Below are 15,573 nucleotides of genomic sequence, written 5' to 3' on the forward strand. Positions count from 1 at the left end.
TTCTACTAAAATAAAAACTCTTTTATTTTAGTAGAAAAACCTGTAATCACAAATTATATAATAAAATAGAATAACAGTTGAAAGGGATTTTGGGGGTCTTCTAGTCCAACCAGGCAAACAGAAATACGCTTACAGCTGTTGTTAAAAAAAACAGTGGCAAAACAAGACAATGAAAGCTTTGGAGGAAATCTCTTTCAAGCTATCCTACATTAACTGAAAACCAGAAGCTTCTCATCTCAGTTAATACCATTTTAAAGGCAATATTACACAAATAATATGCTTGACTATAATTATCTGCTTTACGTAATCTTCAAATAATAATGGGCTTTGAAAACCTCAGAAAAATATGTGCATCAATGTAGCAAAGCTTACTCTGGACTCTTAAGATTTTGAGACCTATTTGTGGAACATTCAAATATTCTGCCATCTGAATGGTGAAACATATCTGCTTCCACTTTAGTTGTAAGCTTTAGCAACTGTATTAGAAGTTCTAGAAATACCAGCAATTTGAGTTTCAGTTTGTAAATAATTACTATGAAAAGAAAAACAAAAATGAAAAATGTGCACTATTCATAATCCGTTTTATTTTAAACACTGAAAAATATAATCATAAAAGTCTTGAATGTTAACTATGAGAAGTACAGCACAACTATGCAACACAACTATACCCATCATTCTTATTTTCAGTCACTATGCAAGGTGGAACATTCCCTGCCTTTAATATCCAGGCAATATGGATCATCTGTCTTATAGGAGAAATAATAGAGATCTTGTCTGACTGCCATAAGCAAGCCAGGAACACCTCGGGCACCTCCAAGCTGTGAGGAGAACACCACACTTGGAATAGAATCTCTGGAGGATGGGGATGGAGATGGAATAGTTCGTAGCAAATGAGCATCCTGGAGACTCCAAATTCGCGTATAGCAGTCTTGACCCACTAAGAGAAAAAAAAGCAATTGAAATATGAACATAAATTGTAACACTTGACTATTTACAGACGTTTCAAATAAACTGTCTTTGTAAGTTCTTCATCCACCGCCTTTCGCAAATTAGAATGCTTGCTATAGGTTTTGGTAAAGGTGGCTGGTGGCAATGAAAATGGATTAAATGGCCATACAGACTGACAACTTGGAGGGAGCAGATCATATATGTTGCCCCAGATGGAGAACAGAATGGTTTGTCTTCTGCCATTGAGTTAGTAGATAAATTTGGGTAATAGCAATTCTAATCAACCCAGCAATATATGTGAAAAGAGATATGCAAATTTGTAGGAGAAAAACTAACCTCTTTAGAGAACAGTAGTTTTCCTGAAATCTGGATCATTATCTCTAGCATATTATTAAAGCCAGTTAGGTACTATTTTCATTTTGTCTAATGCTTAAAAGTTAGAAAGCAATAAATGCTGCTTCCAGAGTCTTTGGTTTGTTCTCAGGCCAATTTCATTTTGTATACATGCGCCCTGCCTGTTTATTATGTAATAATAAATACAGTCTATGACCAACAACACCATACCTGCTGAAAGAAGCCCTTCCTCCTCATTGATGTGCAAAGGAAGAATAGTATGCTCATTTTTATGACCGCTATATTCTTTTACACATTTTAGTTTCCTCAGGTCCCAGAGCTTTATCTGCAAGTGATCAAAGTAACAGAACTAATATAACTCTATTTTAAGTAGAAGATACTATTATCAGGGAAATTTTATTTTTTTTAAAAAAAAAAATCCTACCTGGCCTAACATATCTGCAGCCATGAGATACTGCTCACTTTTCAGGAGATTAACAGAGGTGACTGCCGAGTCATGGAAAAATTGGCCAGCTTTCCATTTTTGCCCTTTATGGTTGCATTGACGGACATCAATACTGAAAATCTCCCCTGAACGACAACCATTATATAAAACTGGAGACTACAAAAGCCAAGGAAGAAATGAAAACATTTTCAACTAAATCCATCCTCAAAAACAACTTTCAGTCTTTAATCATACTGGATTCTTTTTAAGGCTACAGAAGCACATAATGGGTTGTTAATTCTAATAATATGTAAATCATAATATAAATAATGAGCTCAGTAATTCTATTTTCTCCAAATGACAGCCAAGGTAGTGATGATGCAAGCAGCTAAAGAAAGAGAGCAAGGTTTAAATTCAGCTGTATCATGTATTTTTATTACGTGTTCCAAATTGGTTGTCTAGCAAAAAGTGATTTAGTTTAGCAGCATATTATCTAGTGATCACATATTCAGCATTAGTGACATTATGTTATGTGATTATCTGAATAATAGGCTACAGTTTGTTTTTCCTGGCATGCCATTCCAACAAATTTAAACAGCCATTATGTTCTAGCAGTTCATCTGTTTCTGTCCTCTCGTGCCCTTATTATGTCCTGCCAGTATTAAATTCTGGTGAATATACGTATATCAAGCTGATAGCCTCTCCTACCTGGGTGGCAAATTGCTGTGCTAGAACATCACTGTTGGTAATAAATGTTTGATGATGCCCAGTCACTGCATTAGTAACAATGATTCGTTGATTTAAACCTAAGACAAACAAAAATGTTAAGTGACAAGTGTATAATAAGACAACACCATAGTGGAAATATGAATTACTAACCTGTGCTAAAGCAGTTATTAGCCTGAGGATTATGACACCAGGCACAAGACCAGGCTGTGGAGATGTTGAACCTCCATGACATTCCACGTTCAATTGCTAAAATGAATAGGAAGATATTAAACGCCACCATGAAGTTGGAAATATGCTCCATACAAACCTATGTCATGTCATTTCTGAACATTATGTAATTCTTTCAGTGGAAAATACAGCAATACTTGAAACAATATGTTTTTAAAATGAAGCAATTATATTGTTTGTAATTTGCAGAGTCATCTTGTAGGGGAAATGGGTAGCATAGAAATTTAATGCATAAATAAAGTTGTAAAGAATGCAAGTGATAATTCTTAGAATGTGGGCAAATTTTCTATTTAGAGGGAGAGGTGTTTATATGAATGCCTCGCATTAAAAACGCTTCAGATATTACACATATCACGATAGTTAACGTTTTGTGTGAAAAAACTAATAATTAGCTTTTCTAAATGTAATGTTTCAGTATCATTAAAGAGTAATTTTTGTCCCAATATCTTGGTTAAATCATGTCTCTTTAATGTGTTTATTTTTTTATGATTTTTACTAATGTTGGGCTTTACCAGTTTCTATATCCGTAACCTGAGATAGAAATCCAAGCTCTTACAATATGTGTACATTGTTTAGCAAAAAAATGTTCATATTTTCCTTCTCGAACAATATTATTGTATTTTATCCTATTTCTCTCACATCAACAGAAGTAGTTCAAATACATTTTCCATGGAAAATACCTCTTATTTTGTAAGAAAAAAATTGTTTTCAAATTTCAGTTCCCTGTTAATATTCTCATGGATCAAAAATATATATACCTATATGAGTAGGAATTAATGGAGCCGCAGCAGAAACAACATTCTCTTAAAGAGATATATAAGCATTTATTGATATATTTAAAACATTTATATAGCTGCCTATATAATAACAAGCTCTTCCTTTTCGTTCCATCCTCAAACAAATATGGAATACCTGTGTTAGAGCTGCTAAAGAAGGAAGCTGGGAGCAGACTGGCACACCCTAGATTTTCTGCAGCACACATGAGGCACAACTTGAAAAATGCCGTTAAGGATATTATAGATACAAAGAGCGTGCACAAAAACAAAGTGAGTAACGTAACATCAGACTAAGATGCACAGTAGATCAACCTCTGCAACGAAAACGCTGATAAAATCTTGTTCAGACTATATTAAATCATACAGTAAAAATATTCATTCACTGAAACTAATGCTTCCATTCTCTGGTTTTAATGGTTTATTGCAATGGCTACACTGTTCATCTTAAAGATTCTGGGCAGTTTTTGACACAATTAAAATTTCATCCCTCTCTTTTTAACAAAATGGGGGAAAAATATTTTTCCTCTTTTGTCCATAAAGGAGGGTAAACAAAGGCTAAAATCAGCATTTCTTAATCTGGTTTACAAACCCTAAAATAGCAAAAATATGTTTTTGTTTTTAATGTAGGATTTTACAGAAGTGCTACACTTTGTGGCAGATATGATCTTGACTTCAAATTAGTCTGCAGTTCCAAGCCTTCTCATCAAATAGTAACTTTAATACTTTTCAACTTTCAAATCAAGAATAAGTAGCTGCATATGATTCAACAAGTATTTTCTCATTTCCTTTTGCTACAGCCTCAATCCAGAAAGATTTAATGTAATCAAGAAACCTTACAGTGTTGGTTTTTAGTTTTTAAGAAACCAAGTTACGCTGTGCAATAGTTTTGTAATGAACCTGAACTTAGACAAATTTTATTTAATAACAAGGATATAAAACATGAGAATCCTGATGTCTCAAAGAGGCCCAGCATACAGAATTCACCTTGGAAAATAAAAGACAAATACGCCTATTAGAGCAAAATAGGGAAAATTAAATGAGAAGAATGCAGCAAGTACTAAAAAACTAGAAAGACACAAAAATTTAATAGGAGATTAATACTTTGGAATGAAAGTAACCGTATAGAAACACAGGAATACGTCATTAAGGACTATGTAGGCCTCAGTAAATACTGTATGTTCTTAAATCTTTATACATTTCAAACTAAACAAAGAACAAACCAACAAAAATAAAATAAAAATATATTAAAACAGATTGTAATATTCAGATAACCAGAAAAACATATCAAAATAGGCTCATAAAACCTACCTGGGGGAAAAGTCTGATTTTTACAGGCAGGGGTGGAACTGCTATCCACATAGCAGCAATTCTATGGCATTTCAGAATATATTAGTTCAAAGCATGAATCATTGATATTTATTTTAATTGTTTGCTAGAAAACTGCTCAGTATTTTTAAAAAGACATTTATATCCTGTTTTTCAAAAACACTACAGGGTTATAAATATAATAAAATAATTAAAATTTTCAAAACCCTAAAGAGAAACATCAATGGAAATAATAAATGCCTAAAATAACAGAATATTTACGTATCATCAAAACATCAGTAAAAACAACTGTATCCCAAAACGATGCCCTTACCGAAGTGTACTTTGGAAAGCCCTTTCACTTTATGTACATCTAGTGGGGGTATTTAGAGAATCTACACTGACCTCAGTAGGGCCAAATGGAGAGAAGAAAATCATGAGATAGCTTGGCTCTGCATGGTGAAGCCATGAGCCCCTGGGCTTTGAACAGGGGCTGGAAAATCAATCAGGAACTACTACAGTTACTTAGAAAGAAAAGAAATGGGTTCTCAAACATCTAGAACACTGCAACAGCAACATATTCTGAACTACAAATTCTGAAGCAATCCACATATAATGAATCGCCTAAGACTGATTAGGCTATTCGTTATAGTAGGATAACTGAGGTGCATCAGCTCAAAGTGGTGGAAAACACTCTGGGGTATCAGCCAAGAGAACTCCCAAATATGTTTGGGCTTTTTTACGAAGAATTTATCCAACTCAGGAGTTGTACTGGATTTTATAAAAACTATCACGAAAGTTGAATTAATTCCTTTTGGGTGCTATACTTACCATTTTCAACTCTTAAATTATTCTGCATTGTTTCCTTTTAAAACTCATTTAACATTCATTTTGTAAAATCAACCAAATATTATTTAACTAAAACCATCAACTAGAATGTTTATCAAAGAAAACATTAACCACAAGATTATAATTTATGTGATCAAAAGATATGAGTGACTGCAGGACAAGAATACCTTGCGATTTGTGAAGCATGGGTTATCATACGTCTCTACGGTAAGAGAATTCTTTCCCAAACCACGGAGGTTGACAATTCCATATTTATATCCTCCTCGTTCTGCATCATTTACAGTGATTATTCTCTCGGCGGCAGTGTCTGCCTGCAAAAGATGTGAATTATTCTACAATGGTGTACTCCAGTTTTTCTTGGAAGGCACACCCACTGATGTTCAATGATGGAGAATTGTATTCCCTTTAAATAGTTAATGTACCCAAATGTCATAGTTTAGCACATGTCAAATTTTTCTCCTATTTCACAGTCCTATTCTACTTAGCTGTTGCATTCTTCCAAATGTTTCTTAAAAGAATTTGTAAAAATATTTAAGAGGATATCTACAAGAAAAAACATCCTTAACATAAAATCAAACATAAAACCTTAATATAAATATTGTTTATTGGGCTTATAGGTTGCTCTGCTCAACTGACTCTAAGCAGCATACCATTCCATAAATTTGTAATCTGAGTTAAAATAAATACATAATAAAAAATTAAAATCAACAAATTTGCCAACATACCACAATTAGTTTAAAATTGTTGCTTCCAGAAAGCAACAATGAAGAATTGAGGTTCTCAATTTCTAATTTCCTTCTCTGCATGCAATTCACCTTTAATTCATGAATCAGCCTACATAAGAAGGCAAAAAAGGGAAAAGTTAAGTAAGTAAAAAATTGAAATTGAATGTCAATAGACACTATTACTTAGCTAAAAGGCAGTATTCAAATGCTCAAAAATATCTAACCCTGTTTATTCTTGTGTAAGTTCTAACCAGACTATTTGATTGAAGTTAATTTTTATATGAGTATTAGATGTATATGGGATGTTTTAAAATAACATTAACTGATCAAAGGTAAAGAAAAACCTAATAACTACAAAGATAAATATCTATAGGTTTACACTTTCTGTAATGTATCCATTCAGGGAAGAGCATGGTAGACCTGACTGCATCAAACATTTTATGCCTGTCTCTACATGTGGCCCCGATTCATTCTAACCTCAGGAAGCAAGTTAAGGGTACTGATACAGTGTGCTTTTGACTTACACTTTGGGTGATCTTCTTATAAGTATTACTATTTCAATTGATTTTTTAAAAATGTATTATACTTAAAATATTGTATAGTGCTGAGAGTCTATATAGATTGGGGAATTTAATAACACTGTCAAAATACGTAAATCAGGATAAAAATACTGTCTCCAGTAAATAGGCACCTGGTACTAGGTTTTTGTCTAGCAAATGGGGGCTATTTTCTACAGATCAACACTATAGTATAAAAGCTCTGCAACATAAACACATTTTAAAATATCTTACCTGCAATAAGTGATAGAACTATAGAAACCTAATTGTTTCTTGCGTAAGATAATTGAAGAGTTTAGCCCAGATCTGGGTGTTTTCTGTTGAAAACAATAAAAAAACAAAATCATGTTTCTTGTTCAGATTAAATCATGTGCGGCTACCATTTTAATATCCAAAAATTGAATGGATTTTATACAATGGTAGACCCCTTTACTATGGTAAAACCAATAATTAACTATTAATTACTGTTATTATCACAAAGATTTATAATGAAATTCAGATGAAAATAAAGACAAGGCCACAATGTATCACAAAACTAATTTTAATGAGATGGAAGGCTTTAACTAAATGTTATCAGTGTGTGACTGTAATTCAACCTTACCTTTATTATTTTCTCATCCTCTTTTAAAAGTTTTAACCTTTGCCTTTCCATCTCTTTCTGATGAATACTCTCCTTGGTGAGAGGATTGCAGTTGTTATGCCCAGGAAGTAAGCGAAAATAGCGATTCTTTTCAGGATCATAATAAAATCCTGGTAATTCTTAAAAAAGAGAATGACAGATCCTATTATTAGAAAGCTCCTTCAACTTCTTCATAACTTACACAGTATTCTGGTTTTAGGATCTGGAATAAGAAACTTCATACTTCCAGTTCAAGCCAAAGAAGTTGCTCTTGTTTGCTACACTACAAATAAGCATGCCTACTAAAATAATAATAAAAATCCAGTCTGAACATCTAGATCACTGTGGAGAAACATGATAAAGGATATGAATCATTTACACCAGCAAGATTAAAATAACTCAAAATAAAATTCAGCAAGCTAAACAGCAATGGTTATTCTAAAACTTTTAAAAATAATAAATTTTATGTAAAAGTTAGCTAACACACTCTCCTCACCAAAAAGCAACTATTCCATGCTTATACTGTATATTTTTCTCAAAATATTCAGAAGCCCCAGAACTAACCAGTTATGGTAGTTATGTCAGGCACACACATTTTCTGCAATTAGCAAAATATTTGCATCAGAGCTATTTTATAAAATTGTCTTAACAATTACAGTCTGAGAGAAGAGGAAAAAATATAAACTGTAGATTATGTGAAAAACTGTCTTCCTATGTTAATACTTGGAAAAAAAGGAATTTTTTACTAAGAACAGTTATTTTCTATTTATCCATATAATTTGTCACTTTGAAAATTAATTTATTTTTTAACCACAAAGGAAAGTCATGCTTTGAAAAGTTTAATGACTTTTCTTTGGCTCAAACCTATGGAAGTACTAGGAACCTACCTGGAACTGAAGAACTTTGGCATGAATGGGAAGATGCAGATGATGATTCAGCTTGGCCTCTACCTGAGTTCTGCAAGCTTTGCAATTCTCTTTGTTCAGGCCTATGAATGTGTGAAAAAGAAAGAATTAAAAAGATAGTAGATAAATAAATAACGAAGCAATTGTCAAATACAAAAATACTTAAAGGGCTAAGTTTACAAAAAGGAGAAAATGCTGTTAAAAATTCCATTACTGTATCTATATACAGTAATTGAACTACTGTATTTTTCAGAGTATAAGACACACCTTTTTTCCTCAAAAAAGAGGCTGAAAATCTGAGTGTGTCTTATACATCGAATACAGCATTTTTTTGCCTCCCGAAGCCCCGCCCCTTCACCAAAATGGCCGTGCATACCCTTATGGAGGCTTTCAGACAGCTCCTGGGGGTTGGGGAGGGCAGAAATTAGCAACAAATGGGCCGTTTTTTGCCCGCCCCCAGCCCCCATCAGCACTCTATAAGCCTCCATAAGATTATGCATGCAATTTTTTTGACAAAAAAACGGCCCGTTTTTGTGAAAAATTGGGTGTTTTTTGCTCGTTTTGCCCCCCCCCCACCTCCAGGAGCACTCTACAAGCCCCCCCAAGGCTATTCATGCCTTTTATTTGAAAAAAATGGGCCTGTTTTCATGAAAAACGGGCCATTTTGGGGAGGTTTGCAGAGTGCAAAAACTTTTTCCCCCCTTTCGGAAAGCTGTTTAATTAGAGTAGTTGATGATAATTACATTGATCTGTGCCAGCAGAAACAAGTCTTAGGTGCTGCAGGTTGTCATCTATTTTCTTCTCCAGCTCATGGATAAATACACCTGGAAATATCTCCCTACCTACCTACTCTTGCTCTCTCCCTACCTACCTACTGTATTTCTCTCTTTCTCTCTCTATCCCTCTATCTACCTACCTACCTACTCTCTCACTCAGTGCCGAAAAGGTTCACCAACACTGGACTAGGGAATCTTGGAACTGCAGGAGAAATCTATAATTAATAGAATTCTTGGTGTCTGCCATATATGTTTATGACAGTGGTTAGCATTTAGAAGAGGGTTTACCACTGTGCCCATAAAAGCTCTCTGTCATGTCTTCTTAAATCAGAGAAGAGTGATGATGGCACAGCAATTCCTTTCAGGTGCTACAGTGAAAAAGAAAGGAAGTAACCTTAATATATAGCTGAAATTCACAAGCTGAATGTATCAGCATTTCTTAAGGACTATCTCAATGGGTAATAATAAAACCGATAAATAAAATGTTCCAAGTACTACAGTAAAAGGATGTGATATATTACCTTAAAAGTAGCAAAGTATTTATAGTAAACAGCAACCCATACAGTATAATCAAGATGATTTTCTTTTCATCAACTTCTGGCACCCAACTTTTAAATAATCTACTCTTTTTGAAATACATTTTTAAAAAGCCAAAAATAAATACTTGCCTTTCAGTAGAATGCCGATGGTGGAATACCGTGTAAGGCTGCCCATTACATATCCGTCTATGATTATGCTGGACATGATTTCTTCTACCTCGCCATCGATTTCTCTTCATCTCTGCAATGAATACAGATACTTTAAAATATAACTTAAGCTTTTTGAGTAATATTGGAATTCAATAATCTATCAGAAAAATAAATACGCATGTGCAGTTAAGTATTTTTTTAAAAAATATTATTTATTTATTTATTATTTATTTATTTAAACTTATTAGTCGCCCCCTCTCCCCACAGGGACTCGGGGCGACGCACACAAGCAACAGTCAACACAGTGTCATACAGAGGAGGTAAAAAATAAATAAATAATTACAATGCTGAAAAAGGTTAAAACCTCAATAACATTAATAGTTTAAAAACTAAAATTAACAATTAAAAATGACCTAGGGGTGGATAAGTTGTCGAGTTATGCCAGGCCGGCTAGCCGAAACAGGTGGGTCTTCAGTTTACTGCGGAAGGAGCGGAGATCGGTTGTTGTTCTAATGTCTGGGAGGAGGTCGTTCCAAAGGGTAGGGCCCGCCACAGAGAAGGACCTACTCCTGGGCACCGCCCTCTGACAATCTCTAGAGGACAGCACCCGGAGGAGACCCTCTCTGTGTGAGCGAATGGGCCGCAGGGATGTATAAATAACTGGTGGCCACCACCCTGATCTGCAAATCTAACATGGACGGGATAAATTGTTCCATGCTACATACAAAAGTCTTAATTAGGCACAAATTGTCCACCAGTTCGTAAACAAGTTCATCAAATTGATCCTTTCTTTGTACAAGTTTAACCCAAGTCTACACCATATTCAAGAATTATACACAAATAGTCCATCTTAGAAACATTTCATTTTCAATAAATTTATGTACAGGAAAAAGTACAGGAAGAAAAGTCAAACTTAAGTCATTGTCACTATATACAGTGACAATGGACACAGATACACCTTTTTTTCCACAACAGTAAATAGATTATTGTTTTTTACTTCTCAGTCTAGCCTACAATTTGATATGACCCTATTGCCCCCAATCCAAAAACTACTGTAACTACTAGGACTGAATCTGTTTTGAGCCCAGGTAAACTCAGTATAGGAGCTACAAGTTACTGAAAGGTAGTGATCTGACTTTTTTGAATTTGTTAAATTTGAACTTCTGCAAATGCTAGCTTTAGGGGGATAAAACATCAAGATACTGTTTAGCATGGCAGTTTTTATCTGCAGTGATTTAGGCTATTCTCTTCACATTACTACTCTGCCCCAATTGCCTCCAAGGATTTCCACGTCCTCATTTTATTTTTAAAAACAATCTGCTTAGTTAGCTCACGCAGAAAGGGACTACCATACAATCATCCACAGACTTTAGGGCTTAAAGATTTTTTGATTCTGAGTTTCCTCTACATCTAGCCTTTCTTATCCCAAAGTGCTTCAAAGTTCAAGGAAGATGGTTAACAAAAAACATAATCAAAGACGCTAACATAACAAGCTCAGAGGGAGGAGGAGCTGATATCGCAATGACACGACTTGCGATCTCGAAGTCCCGAGATCGCAGTCAATACTTTTGCCGCTGGATGGTCCGTATAGACCTAAACCGTCCCGCAGAGATGGTGATTGGGAAGAATCTTGCTGATCTCAGGAACCCCGCAAAGTCCCTGATTGATCCAAGAGAAGTTCTTCTAGCTGGCGACAAAAGCGCAGCCACAAGCTGATGAAGTTGGGACAGCTTCGGAATGGAAGGAAAGGGAAAGTGTGTGCAGCTGGTGAGGAAATTTTACTGTTTTAAAAGAGACTGCCCCAAAAACCCTTAAAGCTAAATTAAATTTGAGAACAGAAGAAATAAGCGGTGAAACTAAGCTACATTGGATTGCATTAGACAGTGTGTTATCTTTCTTTCTAAATTCTACTTTATGGATGGAATTTGCGCAATGCTTTTTAAAGTGAACAGATTAGTTTTTATTTTTCTACTTTTTTATTTTTGTAACCTACGGATTGAAACCCTTTTTTAAAAATTTCTATATGAGTTTTTTTCCTTTTTCTATTTTGCCTCATTTAAGAATTTTACTTCTTTTAAACCTGGAATACAAAAAAGATACAAAAGGACAAAGAGGCTTGTAACATTAGGGGGAAAGGAAGCAACACTGCCACTTGGAGGCTGGAGGTTTGAGCCTTGGAAATATTGTACTTTCACTTCTCTCTTTGATCATTTCAACTGTGCGATTTAAGACCTTGCAGCTTGTTTACAGAGAGTGATAAGAAGAGCACGGAGTGTTTATGCAGGTGTTCTTTTGAACCTTATTGCAGCTGGAGAAAAGTGAAAACAAGGTCTTATTGTGAGAGATTATAAATGAATTTGTGATTAATTTAATAGAAAGCTTTGAAAGCCAGAGTGGCAGGGTTTACCAGTTGAAAGAATGGTACAATATCAACATCAAAAAGCAACTTTAATGTTGCAAGAGATAATGTTTGGAATTCAAAAACTCCTAGAAGTATCAGAGAGAATTGAGGAGAAACTGGAAAACATAGAGCATATAACAGCAAAATATGATGAAGAATCTCAATTGGAAAAAGTGGAGGCTAGAGTCCTAAAAATGGAAGAGAAAAACGAGCACAAAGACAAGAAATTTGTTGATATCTAAGGTGAATGAAGTGTGGTTGGAAATGGAGAGAGTGGAATATGGAAAGGGGAGCTAGATGGCCAGGAACTCTACCCCAGATGGCAAGGCATAGAAGAAGATCTTATCTTTGGTGCTGGTAATGAGCCCTCTGGAAGAAAACAACCAAGCTCAGAGGGGCACCAAGGAATCCACAATAGCAAACGTTTAATGTTTTCCCAAGAAAAATAGATGGATGTGTCTGCAGAATTACCAAGCATTGAGCTTGTTATGTGAGCGTCAACGAGGTGACTCCCACAATCATGCAATTATGCAGATCGCCCTTTAGGTAGATCGTCTGCTCGGGGCAATTCAAAGCCTCCCAAGAGAAAGGGGGGCTGCCCTCTGCTTCAAGCAAGCTACCTCTGAACAGCCGCCCAAATCCGGTTCCTGGGTGTAAATGCTGCCGTCTGAAATGCCTGCCCCTCTCCTCCCTCGCTGTTTAATCGTAGAAGAGCCCTCCCGCTCTCCCCATCAATCTAAACTGCCACCACTGGGCACCACGAAGGCCCTGCCTCTTTCTCCCGTCGCGAAGCAGCCGACAACCTCACCTTCGCCACCAACCGCTTGCCTAACCCGCCGCTAAAGACTTCGTTTGGTCCTCGGATTCTTCCAGCACACCTCTCAGCCCCTTTGGGATTTTAATTGGCCAACAGCGGGCGTCCTATCCCGTCGCGCGTTCTTACCACAACGCGGAAACAGAAGCTTCCGATGTCACGTGGGCCTCATTCCCTCTCCCGTTGAAGAATCTGGGGTCACGCCGGTGTCCGGCTTTGGAAAGGGGGGGGGGGACTTACTAAACACATACATAAGTAGGCGGGGCGCTCGGGGAGAGAGAGGGGTTTTAATTGGAGAATGTGCGGACGCGGCTCCGAGAGCAGAGAGAGAGAGTGAGAGAGTATGACGGTATTTCTCAGTCTCCTCGGCTTGAGGTGTGGATTTCTGTCGCAGTGGTTTAGGGAATTCTGGGAATTGAAGTCCACCCCTCTTCAAGTTGCCAAGGTTGAGGAACACTGGTTAGCCCTTGGTCACTTTAAGACTTGTGGACTTCAACTCCCAGAGTTCCTCAGCCTCAGCAGCTTTGCTCCCAGGAATTCTGGGAGTTGAAGTCCACAAGTCTTAAAGTTGTCAAGGTTGGAGACCCCTGGGTTAGAGGACGAACCTGTCAGAATTGTAGAGGTGAAATATACATTTTCTTTTAAAAAATCAGTTGAGAAGATCAGTTTGGGAGCTATCGATATTGGTGCATGACTTCTGTTTTAAGGACATGAATAAAAACCCTACCAAGTGAATAAGGGAAACTGCAGAAGGAATCTATGGTCATCCAGTTCTCACTGGCCTTTTGAAGAAGGGGAGATTTTTAAAGAAGCGATTGGACAACCATTTGTCTGAAATATATAGGGCTACCTGCCTGATCAGGGAGTTGGACTAGAAGACCTCTAAGGTCCCTTCCAACTCTGGTATTCTGTATTTATTGCTGGGCACTTCAAACATTTTGGATTTATGAGGTAGCAGAGTTTGGTGGCAGAGTTGTCATAAAGTCTGTTTCCTTGCAAGAAATAATATAGAAGAGCCTTGCTATTTCTGTGATGTAGGTTTACTTATAAAGCACTTGGAAACAAGCCAGATAAATTGGGCTAATAGAAAAAGCAGTGTTAATTCCACTGTCTCCTCAAGAGCAGCCAGTAGTCTGTTTTTCATCTTCTCTTCATTAGACTAGACATGCCCAGTTCCTGCAACCATTTATCGTATGTTTTAGCCACCAGCCTCCTAATGCTCTTGTTCTTTGCACTCTAGGATCTCATCATCTTTTTGTGGTGTTGCGGTGATCAAAACTGGACACAATATTCCAAGTGTAGTCTTACCAAAGCAGTATACAGCAGTACCTAACACCTCATGTAATTTTCATATTATACCTCTGTTGATTCAGCCTAAGACTGCGTTGGCTTTTTTGCCAGTTGCCGCACACTGCTGGCTCATATTTAAGTGGTTGTCCACTAGGACTCCTAGATCCCCCTCACAGTTACGGCTGTTGAGCCAGGTACTGCTTATTCTATACTTTGTGCATTTGCTTTTTCTTGCCTAAATGTAAAATCTTCCTTTTCTCACCACTGAATTGCATTTTGTTGGATAGGGCCCAGTGTTCAAGTGTGTCAAGATCCTTTGAGATCTTGTGCCTATCTTGTAAAATGAAAATGTCTACTCCCTCTGTGGCTTGGTGTTGTCTGCAAATTTTATGAGTTTTCCTTCTGTCTCCTAACCTAAATCACTTACGAAGATTTGCAATTTTGATGTTTAATTCATCAAAGTTTAAACTTTCTTGGGCCAATCACTCTCTCTCGGTCTAGGAAGGAGGCAAGGGCAAGACCACTTCTGAAAAATATTGCCAAGAAAACTGCAGGGACTAGATCAGGCAGTTACTAACAGTCTCTGAGAGAGAGTGATTGGCCCAAAGTTACCCAGCTGGCTTCAACTTAAAGTGAGACTTGAACTCACTGTTTCCCTGTTTCTCCCCTGGCGCCTTACCTGCTACACTAATTTGGCTCTCAAGATTAATTTACACATTACTAACCATATCTATGATGTTTATGCTGCTTCTTTGAAGACAAGAGTCTATGAAGATTGAAGTGCCTCGGATATTTGTTTATATTTCTGCTTGTGTCTCCTAACAAATGATGAATTAGTATTTTTAAGATTTATGGATATCCCAAGTTTATTTTCATATGGATTAAGATTCTGTGCATTGTAATTCACTTCTGTATGCACATATACAATACATTTAGTGGATATGTTTTTAAAAATTCAATTGGTTTGGCATATTGATATTAAGAAGTAACACAAAGGTCAAGTCCAAAGGGGACAAAAATAGCAGAAGCAAGTACCAAATGAAGCTTTTGCAAGAAATAAGCAATGGGTATGCCGATTGCAGGACTATCCTATCCTTTTACCTTATGTATGCTCAGACAGGTTTATTTATATTACAGTACATAAAACTCCATACTTTGTTTGTACATATTCTTATACTTGACTT

General features: G+C 36.4%; 1 protein-coding gene across 1 annotated transcript; it reads right to left on the reverse strand.

The window, feature by feature from the left end:
- Positions 1–564: 564 nt before the first annotated feature.
- On the reverse strand, positions 565–13,326 carry DCAF4 (DDB1 and CUL4 associated factor 4). The gene is made up of 14 exons (XM_081939666.1): positions 13,094–13,326; positions 9,864–9,975; positions 8,402–8,502; positions 7,497–7,654; positions 7,130–7,212; positions 6,339–6,447; positions 5,781–5,924; positions 4,394–4,443; positions 3,596–3,675; positions 2,606–2,701; positions 2,435–2,532; positions 1,727–1,903; positions 1,513–1,627; positions 565–937 (listed from the first exon to the last, which is right to left on the reverse strand). The coding sequence occupies exons 2-14, from the start codon at positions 9,971–9,973 to the stop codon at positions 684–686; spliced, it is 1,575 nt and encodes a 524-aa protein (XP_081795792.1). The 5' UTR covers positions 9,974–9,975; positions 13,094–13,326; the 3' UTR covers positions 565–683.
- Between the last annotated feature and the right edge of the window lie 2,247 nt (positions 13,327–15,573).

This window comes from Natrix helvetica (genome assembly GCF_964273705.1).
Source record: "Natrix helvetica genome assembly, chromosome: 1".
NCBI classification, from domain to species: Eukaryota; Metazoa; Chordata; class Lepidosauria; order Squamata; family Natricidae; genus Natrix; species Natrix helvetica.